At 37.4% G+C, this 12,750-nt stretch overlaps 1 protein-coding gene across 1 annotated transcript in view; it reads left to right on the top strand.

Annotated features, from left to right (window-relative positions):
- The window catches only part of LOC134662772 (sensory neuron membrane protein 2-like), a 30,490-nt gene that overhangs the window by 3,569 nt on the left and 14,171 nt on the right, over positions 1–12,750 (top strand). Inside the window, exons 2-5 of the mRNA XM_063519065.1 lie at positions 6,987–7,144; positions 10,311–10,455; positions 11,087–11,255; positions 12,496–12,587. Coding sequence (XP_063375135.1) covers positions 6,987–7,144; positions 10,311–10,455; positions 11,087–11,255; positions 12,496–12,587 — 564 coding nt within the window. The remainder of the gene's footprint in view (positions 1–6,986; positions 7,145–10,310; positions 10,456–11,086; positions 11,256–12,495; positions 12,588–12,750) is intronic.

Here is a 12,750-nt window from a genome sequence, read left to right as displayed (position 1 = left end):
ACTGTGCCCCTATTTATTTCTTAGTACCTATCATTTCCTTTACGGCCATATACCAGATCATACACCTTGTACCTATCTACATGCAGATCAATACAATGACACTTTTTAATGAATAGTCTTGTATGTAAGGCGGACAAGGTTACGCAACTACTCAAAGTATTGTTTTGAAAAATTTACATTATACTAAGAAAGAGTTTAAAGAGATTAGTTGCCATTAAAATAAAGGAAACGATAAGTCAAATACGTCGTTTTTAGTGTATCATACTTTCGTAGATTTGTCGTCCGAAACTAAAATTAAAGAAGGTAAATATGGTCGATGCCGGTTGCAGTATATTATTGTAGATTAAAATATACATAAATAATAGTTTTAACTAACAAAATAAGTTAAGAAGACAATTCCCGTGCCATGTTCTTATTTCCGTCCTAGTAAAATCTAATTCCCATGGACACACTAATTCCCGTGCCCTGACCAAAATTTTAAATTGAAATAACTTTTATAGTTTTATGAATATTTTTACCAAATAAGAAAATTTATGTTTATTATATTTTTTATCAAATTATCAGCATTAATTTTTTTGTGTAATGTTGGTATTTCAAAATTCCATGGGAATTAGACAAAAATGCTCGTTTGGTGAAATTGACCCTTAAGGATCTAATTTGATTGGCCTAATACCTATCATTATTTACATTATTGTGGCTCGATAAACAAAAGTCTGAAAACATAAGTAATTTTCATTTAATTTCAATTGTATATCATTACCCTGCATACCATGAGTACCATGGTTTTTAACAAATAAATGATTCAGATTACCACAGCTATATAGCTATAAATTTAGTATAGTATAATAGCTAGTGATATAGCAGGAGCAACATTTATAGTGAAGTGTATTTTCAGAGTTATTGAGGCAAAACGTTACAACCCGAGCGATGGCTTGGCTATTATATCTTTCGTAGCAAGTTTTTCAAACGTGTCCTATCATTTGTTTCCTTCTAATTTTCTGGCTTTACGCCCCTACTTAAGGTACCGTAGGTTAAGAGAGCGGAGTTTTTGAAAAATCTTGCCTAGAGGTCGTCGTTTCCAGAGGTTTAGAGTCAAACCAAGAAAAGTCTGCAGCGGATGTGATAGCCCACGCAGTGCAAGTGTTATTTACACGCATGAACCTATAATATTACGGACAGAGTTTCGCTTACAACACAACTGTGATTCCAACATCCACCAGTTTCATAGTATTTACGCGTGACACACACACATTGACAGCCCACATCCACCAGTTTGCCGTCAGACGAATCGAAACGTCATTGAAGTAAACATGTCGAAGAAAAATATAAAATATGCCGGCATGCGTAGTTAAATCCTGCTAGAATTGTACCGATCGAAAGAAAAAAAGTCACGGAATAACTTGTCATACTGAAGTTTATCATTTTTATCAATTAGTACGTAAAACCACGATAATTTCTTGTTTATAAATTATCAAACTGCAAAACAGGAGTGTGACCAGTAACATGAATAGGGTAATTTCCCGAAAGTAGGGTAATTGATACCCTTCTTATTAAATCATTATGTATTAAGAGATCATTTAGGTAAATGGTTAAATTATTGATTGTGCATTTGAAACTAGGTCGGTATGGTAATTTCCCGATACTAAGGAGATTAGACGCTTACATGCATGTTTGATAGTTAACGTTTGTTTGTAATGTATTATAATTTTTTTGTTGAAAACCAGATATGTTTCAAGTTAAATGTATAAATTAAAAAAACATGACGAACTGATTTCATTACGATGCTAAGTATCATTAGGTATTGAAAATAATGTTTGCACAAAGGAATTGTGCAATATTGCGCATTTTCAAGACCTATAAAATCAGATACGTACACATTTTTTATTGTCTAACGTAAAACTGTCCTATGTTTTTTATTTGAAAATTAGGACGATATTAAAAATAATTGTTTCACCATTAGGGGAGAATTTGTGTTACATGGTAACACTCGTCTACACGCACACATTCAAACCGTCCGCCATTGCAGTGTCACAGTTTGTCTTAGGTGACAGTCCGTCCGTAATATTCTAGGTCCATGTTTACACGTCATAATTTCATAGTAGTTTGACGTTTAAAATAACACTGGCACTGCGAGGGCTGTCAAATCCGCTGCAGACTTTTCTTGGTCTGACTCTATTTACAGCCGTATTCGAACTTCGAACAATAAGATACGTCAACGTTTTTGTCAGACGTTTTTGTTTGAAGAAATGTCACTTTTGACACTTGTTTGACACTGACATATCCGATCCATATCGTTTCAATATCTAATTTGACTTGACGTATCTTATTGTTCAAATACGGCTGTTAGGTACAAGTCGTTTCATGAATTGAATGTTATATTTACAGATAGATTCTGCCTGAACCTTTACCTCTTTATTTCAAAACGTTGACTGACCGGAAAGTGTGCCAGATTTATATAGTACGGAAACAATAGGGAATATTATGCGAAACTCTTCGCAGGGGGCGCCACTCCCACATAAGTCACAATCTAAGGGTCTACCGTAAACGAGGGAGTAGAAATTTTCTTATCTAACCTCTCTATCACTCTTGCATATTCGAGCGATGAACAGGCAGATAGCTGAGTTTCAATTAGCGTTTCCCGATAGGCCCTTTATAAACAAACCGCCTTGATGTATCAATCTGCCGTATTCGAACTTCAATATTCACAAGAGACGACACGTACTAGATCCATTCTAGATACGTTATAAGTAGTTTATCAACTATGAGTTCTCTTTTGCAGCGCAATTCGGGCAACCAATGTCACTTTTACGTTAGATAGAGTGAGATATCTATTAGGTGTGAATTGGATCTCTAAGTCATATCTAGGGCATGCTCCCGGGAATACCCGGTTCTCAAATTCCCGGGAATTCCCGGGAATTTAATAGTGTCGAAAGAACCGGTTCTGGAGACCCGGTACCGGTACTTCCCGGTTCTCATCAGTATGCGGGTCAATTTTTGAAGAGGGTGTTTTTTCGACATTTGTATGGCAATTTTTTATTTTTGGAAAATTAATTTTATTATCATCGTTTAGGAAGGATTCTTAAGAAAAAAAAAATACTCTACGAGGCACCACTCTACTTTTTATAGTTAGCTAGATATGGACGTTTATAGATCGACATTTGTATGGCACTATTTAGCAATTTTTAAGGCGCTTTTGACATGTTTATGGTATTTTTTCGACACTATATGGGAGTATCAACATTTATATGTCACTATTTATTAATTTTGTGGCATTTCTAAGACCCTGATGACATTTGTATGACGCCTTTTCGACATTTGTATGGCACTATGTCGACATTTGTATGCCACAATCGACATCTGTACGGTCAAAATAGCCGTACAAATGTCGCCATACAAATGTCGCCAATAATATTTTTTGGCGAAATTTCTTACACAATATAACCGATTCGCTTATTTATTTTACTATATATTTTAACACTATATTTGCAACTATTACTATGAAATACACATTTTTATTTCGACTGTGTAGTTGTGTACCAACATATGAAGCGTACATATGATATGCCATACAAATGCCATTGTAGTCGTACCAAAATATATCGAAAGAGATTATTACATGTTTTTACATAAATAAAACTGTTTCCGCGTGCATACTTAATGGTGATCGACGCCCAACTAACCGCACTATTGCGTCGTAAATTTAATCTAATCGTTATTCAATAGACAAAGAAGATTTTGGGGGGTATCTTTAGGTCATAACAAAACAAGTGCCGCGTGGGACAACGATAAAAAGGCTTCCCTTGTTTTATTAAATATCGCATTAAATTATCGAAGTGATTAAATAAATTCTCTAGAAAATGCTCTTTATAAAAATATAAAGCTACTAATAATACGTTGCCTACATCCAAAGTTATGATTTTTTTATTGGGCTATGCCGCCACTGGGACACGCAAAAACGGCAAATTTCGCCGTTTTTGGACCTTCAAATGCGATTTTTTCAGAAACAAATAATATTTAAGGTACAGTAGTACATTCTTTTTTAAAGTTTATAATACACTGAATGGAAATATATACATATCTAGTCCATAGGACTTCGAGTTTTAGCCGTGGGACAGCAAAATATGCCTATTTGAAAATTGACCCTGCGTATTTATTCCCATTTCAATAGTAGTTAATATGTTTAGTACTGTAGCTCGGGAGATTAAATAACAATTTAATAATGATGCTATGAAACGGGGGACCCAAATAACCCACAAACTAAAGTAGGTATTCCAATTGGTATTACGGATATTGGTAAATTGTAAAAATTCACCCAGTTTTCTATTTCAATTTTGTTTTTATCTGAAACATAATTCAGTAATTTTATGCCGGTTACATAAAGGACTATGATATTAGCATTCTATGTCTATTTTTGTCGTATTACTAAATTACACCTATTTAGATGAATTAGGTGTCTATCTATACATTATGACCCGAGCGTTAAGTAGACGATATTATTATATATTGGAATATTCTTCTTCTAGGAAGTTGGGTTTATATATGAAATTATTCCGTAATCGGGTTGAACTTTTGTTTTGTATGCCGCGCTTTTGTATTTTAACTTCTGTATGCCGCGCCGTCATAGTGCTGAGTATCGAGTACGGCCGTGTTGCTCGCTAACCTTTAAACCCTGGCGGAGGCAAAATGTGCCGGTTAACTTCGTAAAATAGGTTGAAACGCTAATTAAGGTGGTTTTTTTTTATAAAATAAGCCATTTATTAATACTTATGAAATTATTTATATGAAAATAAGTCATTCATAAAGATTGTACGCTAACATAAACAATTTCTTAAAAAATATCATAAGATGCCTTGAGAACCGGGAAGAACCGGGAATCTCGGTTCCAGCCATGCCCAGAACCGGGAAATGAAATTCTTGGTACCGGTACCGGTACTGCATGCCCTAGTCATATCGTGTGGAAATCGTTCAAGAGTATCTCCAGATCGCGCAAATGTCAAATTTGACAGGTTAGATCTTAAACATATCGTTATCATATCTTGGTGATGTCTAAAAGATATTTAATAGATGTCTATTTCAAAATCCGAATCGGGCCCAAAGTCATATTTGATTGTCTGTGAAAACTTGTCAAAAAACAGTTTAAAGTAGGTACAGTATGTATAAGCTACTCTATGGTATACTTAAGTCACTAGTGCTGCACTCTCGCGGCAAAACATTGCAGTTAGGGTTTGCACGACGGATCCGAAATGTATGGGAAGATCCGCGGATCCGGATCCAGATCCGGATAATTTCATACATTTCGGATCCGGATTGCAAACCCTAATTGCAGTAATACTCCCTATTCCAAACAACCCAACTAACCCAATTCCTTAGGCAAATTTACTGTCTTAAGAGTTTCCTCGTATAACAGTAGTTTCCGAAGTTGCGAAATATTGTAGTTGCGAAGGATTAATTTAATCGGATGGATATGAATCCGATCCGATGAATAACCATCCCCTACCCTCCTAAGGCCCAAGGTCCTACATATAGTACCTATTCAGTTCGATGTAATTTAAACCATGTTCAATTGGAACAGAGTCGCTTTTGCTTTGTTGCGTTCAATTTTCAAACAACACAAAATCAACTCTATTTCCTACAATTTAGGTTCAAATTTCAGTGGCAAATTTTGGATGTTTCGTTTGTATGGCTGGGCCTTAGGTAGATAAAACCATGGTTTTAGAGTGTCGTCGGCGATAAGCGAGAAGCGATAAGCAAGATTTCCTTGTCTCCTTTTCGTGTCTGATACAACGAGCCATATGAAAAAAATGTATAATTTATACATTCTTTTGGGTATTTCCAAAAATAGTAGTTATCATACTCATGTCATCATTAACCTGTGACCTTTAGAAAAAATAAACGTTTATGACAACCAGAAGGTCATGAGCCAAGTCATTATGTAGGTAAATACTAAGTATAACGTCACAAACAAGTCATGCTTGCGTGCCTTGACATGCAAAATGTTAGCGAGCCAAAGTGAATAATTATAGCCTACAGTTTTCCGGAGCCTAGCCAAGATGGCAATTAGAAAACGCCAATCGACCGATCGTAAACCGTCCTAATCATAAGGCCAAGTTTCCCATTTAGTTTATATACCATCTGCCTTCATAAAAGCTATATAGTGCCTGCGCTAATAAATAGGTACTTGGACTTGATTAGTTTGCCGAGCGTATCCTAATTTCCTATAATTTGCAATGGGAAAGCGGTAAGATGAGAAGGGATTAGCAGGGACTCTCAGTTTAGCATTTATCCCGGTCGCTACTTCGGAACCAAGTTAGCTGGCCAGATTAACGCGGATATTACAGTAAGTCCGCTTGTATACGTCGGTTGTTTTTAACGGAAAATTTCTCGTGTTAGAGCGTTTTATATTCGACACGACTACGAAGAAGCAAAACGTAAAAAAGTGCCTTTTACTACCCGACTGGGTTTTATTTTTTATACGAGTACATTGCTCCAAAGTCTAAAACTAAGTTTTAAACTGTTAACTTCTCATCATCTTCCTCGCGTTGTCCCGGCATTTTTGCCACGGCTCATGGGAGCCTGGGGTACGCTTGGCAACTAATCCCAGTAATTGGCGTAGGCACTAGTTTTTACGAAAGCGACTGCCATCTGACCTTCCAACCCAGAGGGTAAACTATTAGGCCCGTATTGGGATTAGTTCGGTTCCCTCACGATGTTTTCCTTCACCGAAAAGCGACTGGTAAATATCAAATGATATTTCGTACATAAGTTCCGAAAAACTCATTGGTACGAGCCGGGGTTCGAACCCGCGACCTCCGGATTGCAAGTCGCACGGTCTTACCGCTAGGCCACCAGCGCTTAGTAAAATAAGTAGGTACCTAAATGCAACTCTACAACAAATCGAATCCTAAAATAATCTAAAAAAACGGTACGATTTTTCAAAAAATTCGCTCTCTGAACCTACGGCATCTTAAAACCGCATATTGTTTCAGAATGTCCAGATCGACCCGTCCTCGCAGATGTTTGAAAAATGGAGGAAGCTGCCGATGCCACTCACCTTCAAGGTCTACGTGTTCAACGTCACCAACGCCGAGGACATCAGCGCCGGCGCCAAGCCCGAGCTTGAAGAGATTGGGCCCTACGTCTATAAGTAAGACTATAGAGACACCGCGGTATACGGAAAACTAGATCCGTTCTTATCTAGAGAAGAGAACGATACGATATATGTACTAGATACCTGGTAGTTTAGATTTCAACTAGATATCTTTTGCAGCTCAATTCAGGGAACCAATGTCACTTTTACGTTAAATTATCGTATTAAGAAATATAGAAATTTATTTGCTAGAAATATAGAAATTTATTTGCTAAGATCGCTTCAAAATTGTTTTGAGATCTAAGAATAAATGACGAGACGTTTTAGACATTGTGGAAATCGTTCAAGAGTATCGCCAGGATTGCGGACAAATTTGACAGGCTAGATCTTAAAAATATCGTTGTCATATCTTGGTGATGTCTAATAGATGTCTTGTTCAAAATCCGAATCGGGCCCATCGTGCTTGTTGGAGGGTCTGCCATCTCGTGACCTGAGGGCCTACCGCGAACCACGTTCGACGTGTTGCCTCTTTGTCGCACTTGTAAATTGGTACGTAAGTGTGACAGGGAGGCAACACGTCGAACGTGGTTCGCGGTAGGCCCTCTGGCCGCGTAGCCAACGTGCCAATCGCTTACGCTCCGTAGCGATCGAAAGGCGCAACTGTCACTGTCACAATGGAAGAGTGATAGAGAGACACAAAGCGATTCGATGGCGAAGCGATAGCGATTGTCACCTTGGCTAGGCCGCCAGAATCGAAAGCGAAAACAACTAACGCTTCTAAGCAGGTGCTGCCCCCTACACACACACTGCTATTTGGCTATTCGTGTACCTACTACTAAGTCAACAATGTCTCAAAGTATTTAATACGTCATAATTTAATAGAAGTTTGATGTTTATAATAACACTTGCACAGGCTGGGCTATCAAAATCGTTACCAACTTAGCTTGGTGTAACTTTACCTAAGTAAAATATCGGGTTACGGAGCTTTGCTCGGAAAACATATAAAAAATAAATAATGCGCGTTTTCCCAGAAATAAGACTAAGAATAGCTAGAACGATTTTTCGCCCCCGAAAACCCCCATATACCATTCATCGTAATAGTTGGAGACGTTTCCGAGATCCCCGAAATGTATATATGTAAGAATTGCTAGATAGAACCAGAGTCTAGTTAATAGACTGACAGCCCCCGTACAACGCCGCGAGAATCGTCAATGTTGTAAATCTTAAAACTAGATGGCGCCATTAAATAAGTACCTAATATTATGCTTTTATTACTGCGCTGACTGCGGCCGGGAAAGACGAATTTTACTTTTTGAAGTCATAAGAGCAGGCAGTCTAGCATGAGTTGCATTCTCGCGCGCGAGTCCATACTTGAAAGGCTCATTTAGACGGCGCGCGAACTCGTATACGATTTTAGTTACATTGCGGACCATTGAGGTTACATCAATTCAGCCGACCGATCAAATGACGCAATATAATGAAAGTCGCATGCGAGTTCTCGCACCGTTTAAATGAGCCCGTCTCGCTAGATGCATGGAGTCGCGCGCGAGCGTGCTAGTACCAGCAGGTCTGTAGGTGACAGGTTTACCTATACGTCGCAAGTGTAAGGCTAACATTGGAAAATATGTAGTAAAAAAGGCGCACTAGGAACGCGGTGTCGTATGGAGGTTATACATCTTGAATATTTAGATACTAGTCTGTAACTAGGAACTATAAAATAGAATAATAATAGAATAAGCACATAATTTATGCAGGACGCCTAAACAACAACAACCTAACTAATAATACCATACGATCACTTAATAACGTCACTAAAAAGGTTTCCACTCAACTAGGTGGCAAGGTATATTTTGAATACCTATCTACCGTGGAAACTTTACCAAAAGTTCTGAGCTATTAAATAAAGGTGTAAGTATTAAGATTTTGGCGATTTAACTTAACTTACGACATTTTATAAAAAAATCCTTTACCAGAATTCAACGACCGAAATATAATTGTATCTATCATTAGCACATAACCTTGTACATAACCATCGGAACTTAATCGCTGGTACCCAGTGGGGTATTTAGTGATTTATCATTTTAATCAAATGAAAATAACGTTTCGTGTAATATCAAACCATAATTGACTAAAACTACACTATGAAAAATGCCAAGGCCGATGGATATTTTATTTATTCACATGGAAGTGAACTTACTGACTGAATTTATGATTATGACTTTTAGGTACTAGGTATAACTTTCGATCATACAGTCAGCAACTGTTGCTGACCTGTACAGAACACAACATTGCTGTTTAAAGACCATCATCGTAGATCATTTTGAACACCTGATCTATTGAAACACTACAATAATAGTAAAGCAATACGACAATCTTCTTTTTCTCAAAAATGGACGGCAAAGTCGACGTTGCCGGTTAAAAAATAGGTCGCGAAGTGCATAGTTTATGGTCATTCAAAAAATTAAAAAGTTAAAAACATTGCAGTCTCGATTTCGGGACTGCAATGTTGCATACAAATTCCATTATTTAACGAGTTCCAAACTTTTTAAAACTTTAAATGGCCATATCAAATGAAGGCTTAGGTCCATTAAACAGCCAAACAGATGATCAGCACTTATTATTATAATGTTGGTACCGCGACTATTTAGGTGTCTCAAATACGTTGGCGTATTTTCAGCAGAAAAATACACTTCTTTATTTTTTTTAAAGGCGGCAAGCAAATCTTTTTAATGGTTTTACTTTTTGAAAATTAAAACGTTGCTTCTGTAAAATATTTCTATTTCTTGCACCATTTTTGAGAAAAGCACTATATATGACTCGGCTGGAAGGCTACTTGCTGGCTTCGGATTCAATTAAACGGACTCCCAAGGTCGTCCGTTTAAAACGAATCCTCAGCCTGCAAGTAGCTACTTCCGAACCTCGACAATAATGTACTATTAATGTCGACATACCATTTTTTTTTTCAAAGATAAATACCTACTTAATTAATACGTAGTAGTAAGTAATAATATGTCACTATCAATACTGTCTTCAATCTGTAATCTGTATCAATCTTCAGGTTTAATCATCATCAACTGCAATGGCAGTAGACACGTTGAGGCAGGGGCAGGTGGGAATATCTCTAGTTATTCATCGGTAGCTCCTAATTACCAAATATTACAGTTAAAGCGACGCCACTAGGGATGGGACACGCCACCGAATCTCAAGAGAATGCTTTTTCCAGACAATACAGAGAGAGGACAATTCTCGGCTACGGCGAAAACGACACGGTGGAATACATGCTGAAGAAGACTTTCGTCTTCGACCAGCAGGAGACGGGCTCCTTGACGGAGGACGATGAAGTGACTGTCATCAACTTCACTTACATGGTGAGGGCACCAGCTTACTTTTCCGGCGGCTAAGTTTGTATTCTAAAAACTATTATATTTATATTATAATATTTAAAAGTTTCGCGTTTTGAACAGATATTAACTCACATTTATTTTATAGTCGGGTCTATCACGAAATTTATTCAATTACCTTTATTAACTACCCACGACCAGTGAAACCTGTGTCGAAACGTCGGTAAATAAAAGTAATTAGAAAAATTCGCGATAGACACGTCTATTATATTTATATTGTTTAACAAATATCTATACTTAAACACACCCAACTTGTCAGTAGAAAAAGGAGGTATTCAAATATTCTATGGGAGATCAATCCTTAGCGCCTATTTTTTTTAAATTTGCGCCTTGTTCTTAGTGACACAGTGGCTATGCCAGGGTATACAAACCAGCCATGGGAGAGTTGTGTACTTTTGAATAATGAAATTTCCCAACTCAGCTATTTTTAATCCTTTTAAACTCATAAAAGTTTTATTTTTAAAAATCCTTTTGTGTTTATTTTTAACTACGCATTGCATATGTTCTTTGGAGTGTCCGTTGGTGTTAGGCATACCTACGTGGAAAACTATTCCGTTTTGTGACCCTCGGCTGTTACCTAAACCATGGTATATTCCAGGCGGCTCTGCTTCAAGTCCAGGAGCTGATGCCAGGTCTGGTGGGAATGATCAACGGGGCGCTAGGGGAGATGTTCACAAACCTGACAGACCCGTTCCTGCGGGTGAAGGTCAAAGACCTCTTCTTCGATGGGATCCACCTTAACTGTTTGGGAGAAAACTCAGCTTTAGGTGAGTGAAAAGTACCCCACTTTTCTTTAGTAGAAACAATTATCGGAGCTTTAGTACCTAGATGTTATTACGGGCCTGTATTGACCGACCCTGTTATATTTCTATATTATACCATTTATACCTATAGTTCGTTTTTTTTAGCATTAGAAAGAACTTGCAAGAAGGTAAGCGATCTTGACATGTCTTTTAATTGAAAAACGCTTTTTAAAAATCAAAAACTATTACTTTTGAAAGCAGAAGAATATAAATGATCGTATTAGATTCATAATTGTTACATATTTGCCGTAACTTATTTTTAAAATGTGTTTTTCAATTAAAAGACACATCAAGATTCCCTTAGACCTTATTTCTAATGCTAAAAAAACTAACTATAATAATGTTACATACATGGAATGACCCTTTTATTCACTAATATTAAGTTTCTTGCCATAATATATATAAAAAAATAGACATAATATAGCGGTAATAGCACTTATAGGCATTCGGAAAACAATATAATATGCAAAAAAAAATGTAAATATTAATACCTATGCCATTGAATGAGACAAGTGATGGACAGGTACTTTAAATGTTAAATAATGTCCGCTTGTCTCTTTTTTAACTTGCCTTCTAAGGGTTGAGGACGATGATAATATTTACATGATGTCGTCATCTTCAGCATCTTCGACAAGGGACTGGTAAATGTCAAATGATACGTGGCATCTGTTACAATATGAACAAGTAAAGCCCGAACTCTACCATTAATAGGGTTGGCAACTGTCAAAGGTTTCCATAGATGGCGCCATCATAGCTTGCCCCTTTTTCTATCGGATTTGACTTAATTGGCTGGCATTAAAAAAAACAAAAAATTGACACAATTCTAGGGATTGACAGGGCAAGCTATGATGGCGCCGTCTGCTAAATACTTCAACCGACCAACCCCATTGCCTGAATAAACTGCCATTAATGTTGCGCCCGAAGCGTGATATATAGAGCATGTTTGAGACAAGAATAAGAAATACCTGCTGCGCGTGACCGCAGCTGCACTACTGGTACTGAACGCGTCGGTGTTACTGTCAATTTCCATAGTAAAATGAACAGTAGTGCAGCTGCGGTTGGAAATGGACTGTCACCTTAAGGAAACAGTTGTTAATTTAAAATGGCGCTGACAGTCATTTCTAATTAATGAAGACGTGAGGCTGTGCATGTCGCCTCTTCTTACAATACAATATGACATCTTTCTTTTTCACCCTTCTTTCAGGTCTAGTATGTGGAAAAATGAAATCCGATAAACCTGCCACAATGCGTCCCTCTGAAGACGGAAACGGATTTTACTTCTCCATGTTTAGTCATGTAAGTACAAAAACTTGTAAAGTCAGTTTTCAGAGGGTAAGGTGTTCACAAAATATCTAACACGCCTCTATTGTCAAGGCGTTAGAGTGCGTGTTCAGATAGTTTTGAGCACCTTGGCCGCTCCGATATATCTGATGGCGACTGTAGGTACTGTATTGATGGA

The sequence above is a fragment of the Cydia amplana genome, chromosome 3 (assembly GCF_948474715.1).
Source record: "Cydia amplana chromosome 3, ilCydAmpl1.1, whole genome shotgun sequence".
NCBI classification, from domain to species: Eukaryota; Metazoa; Arthropoda; class Insecta; order Lepidoptera; family Tortricidae; genus Cydia; species Cydia amplana.
This window is presented reverse-complemented; position numbering and strand designations above follow the sequence as displayed.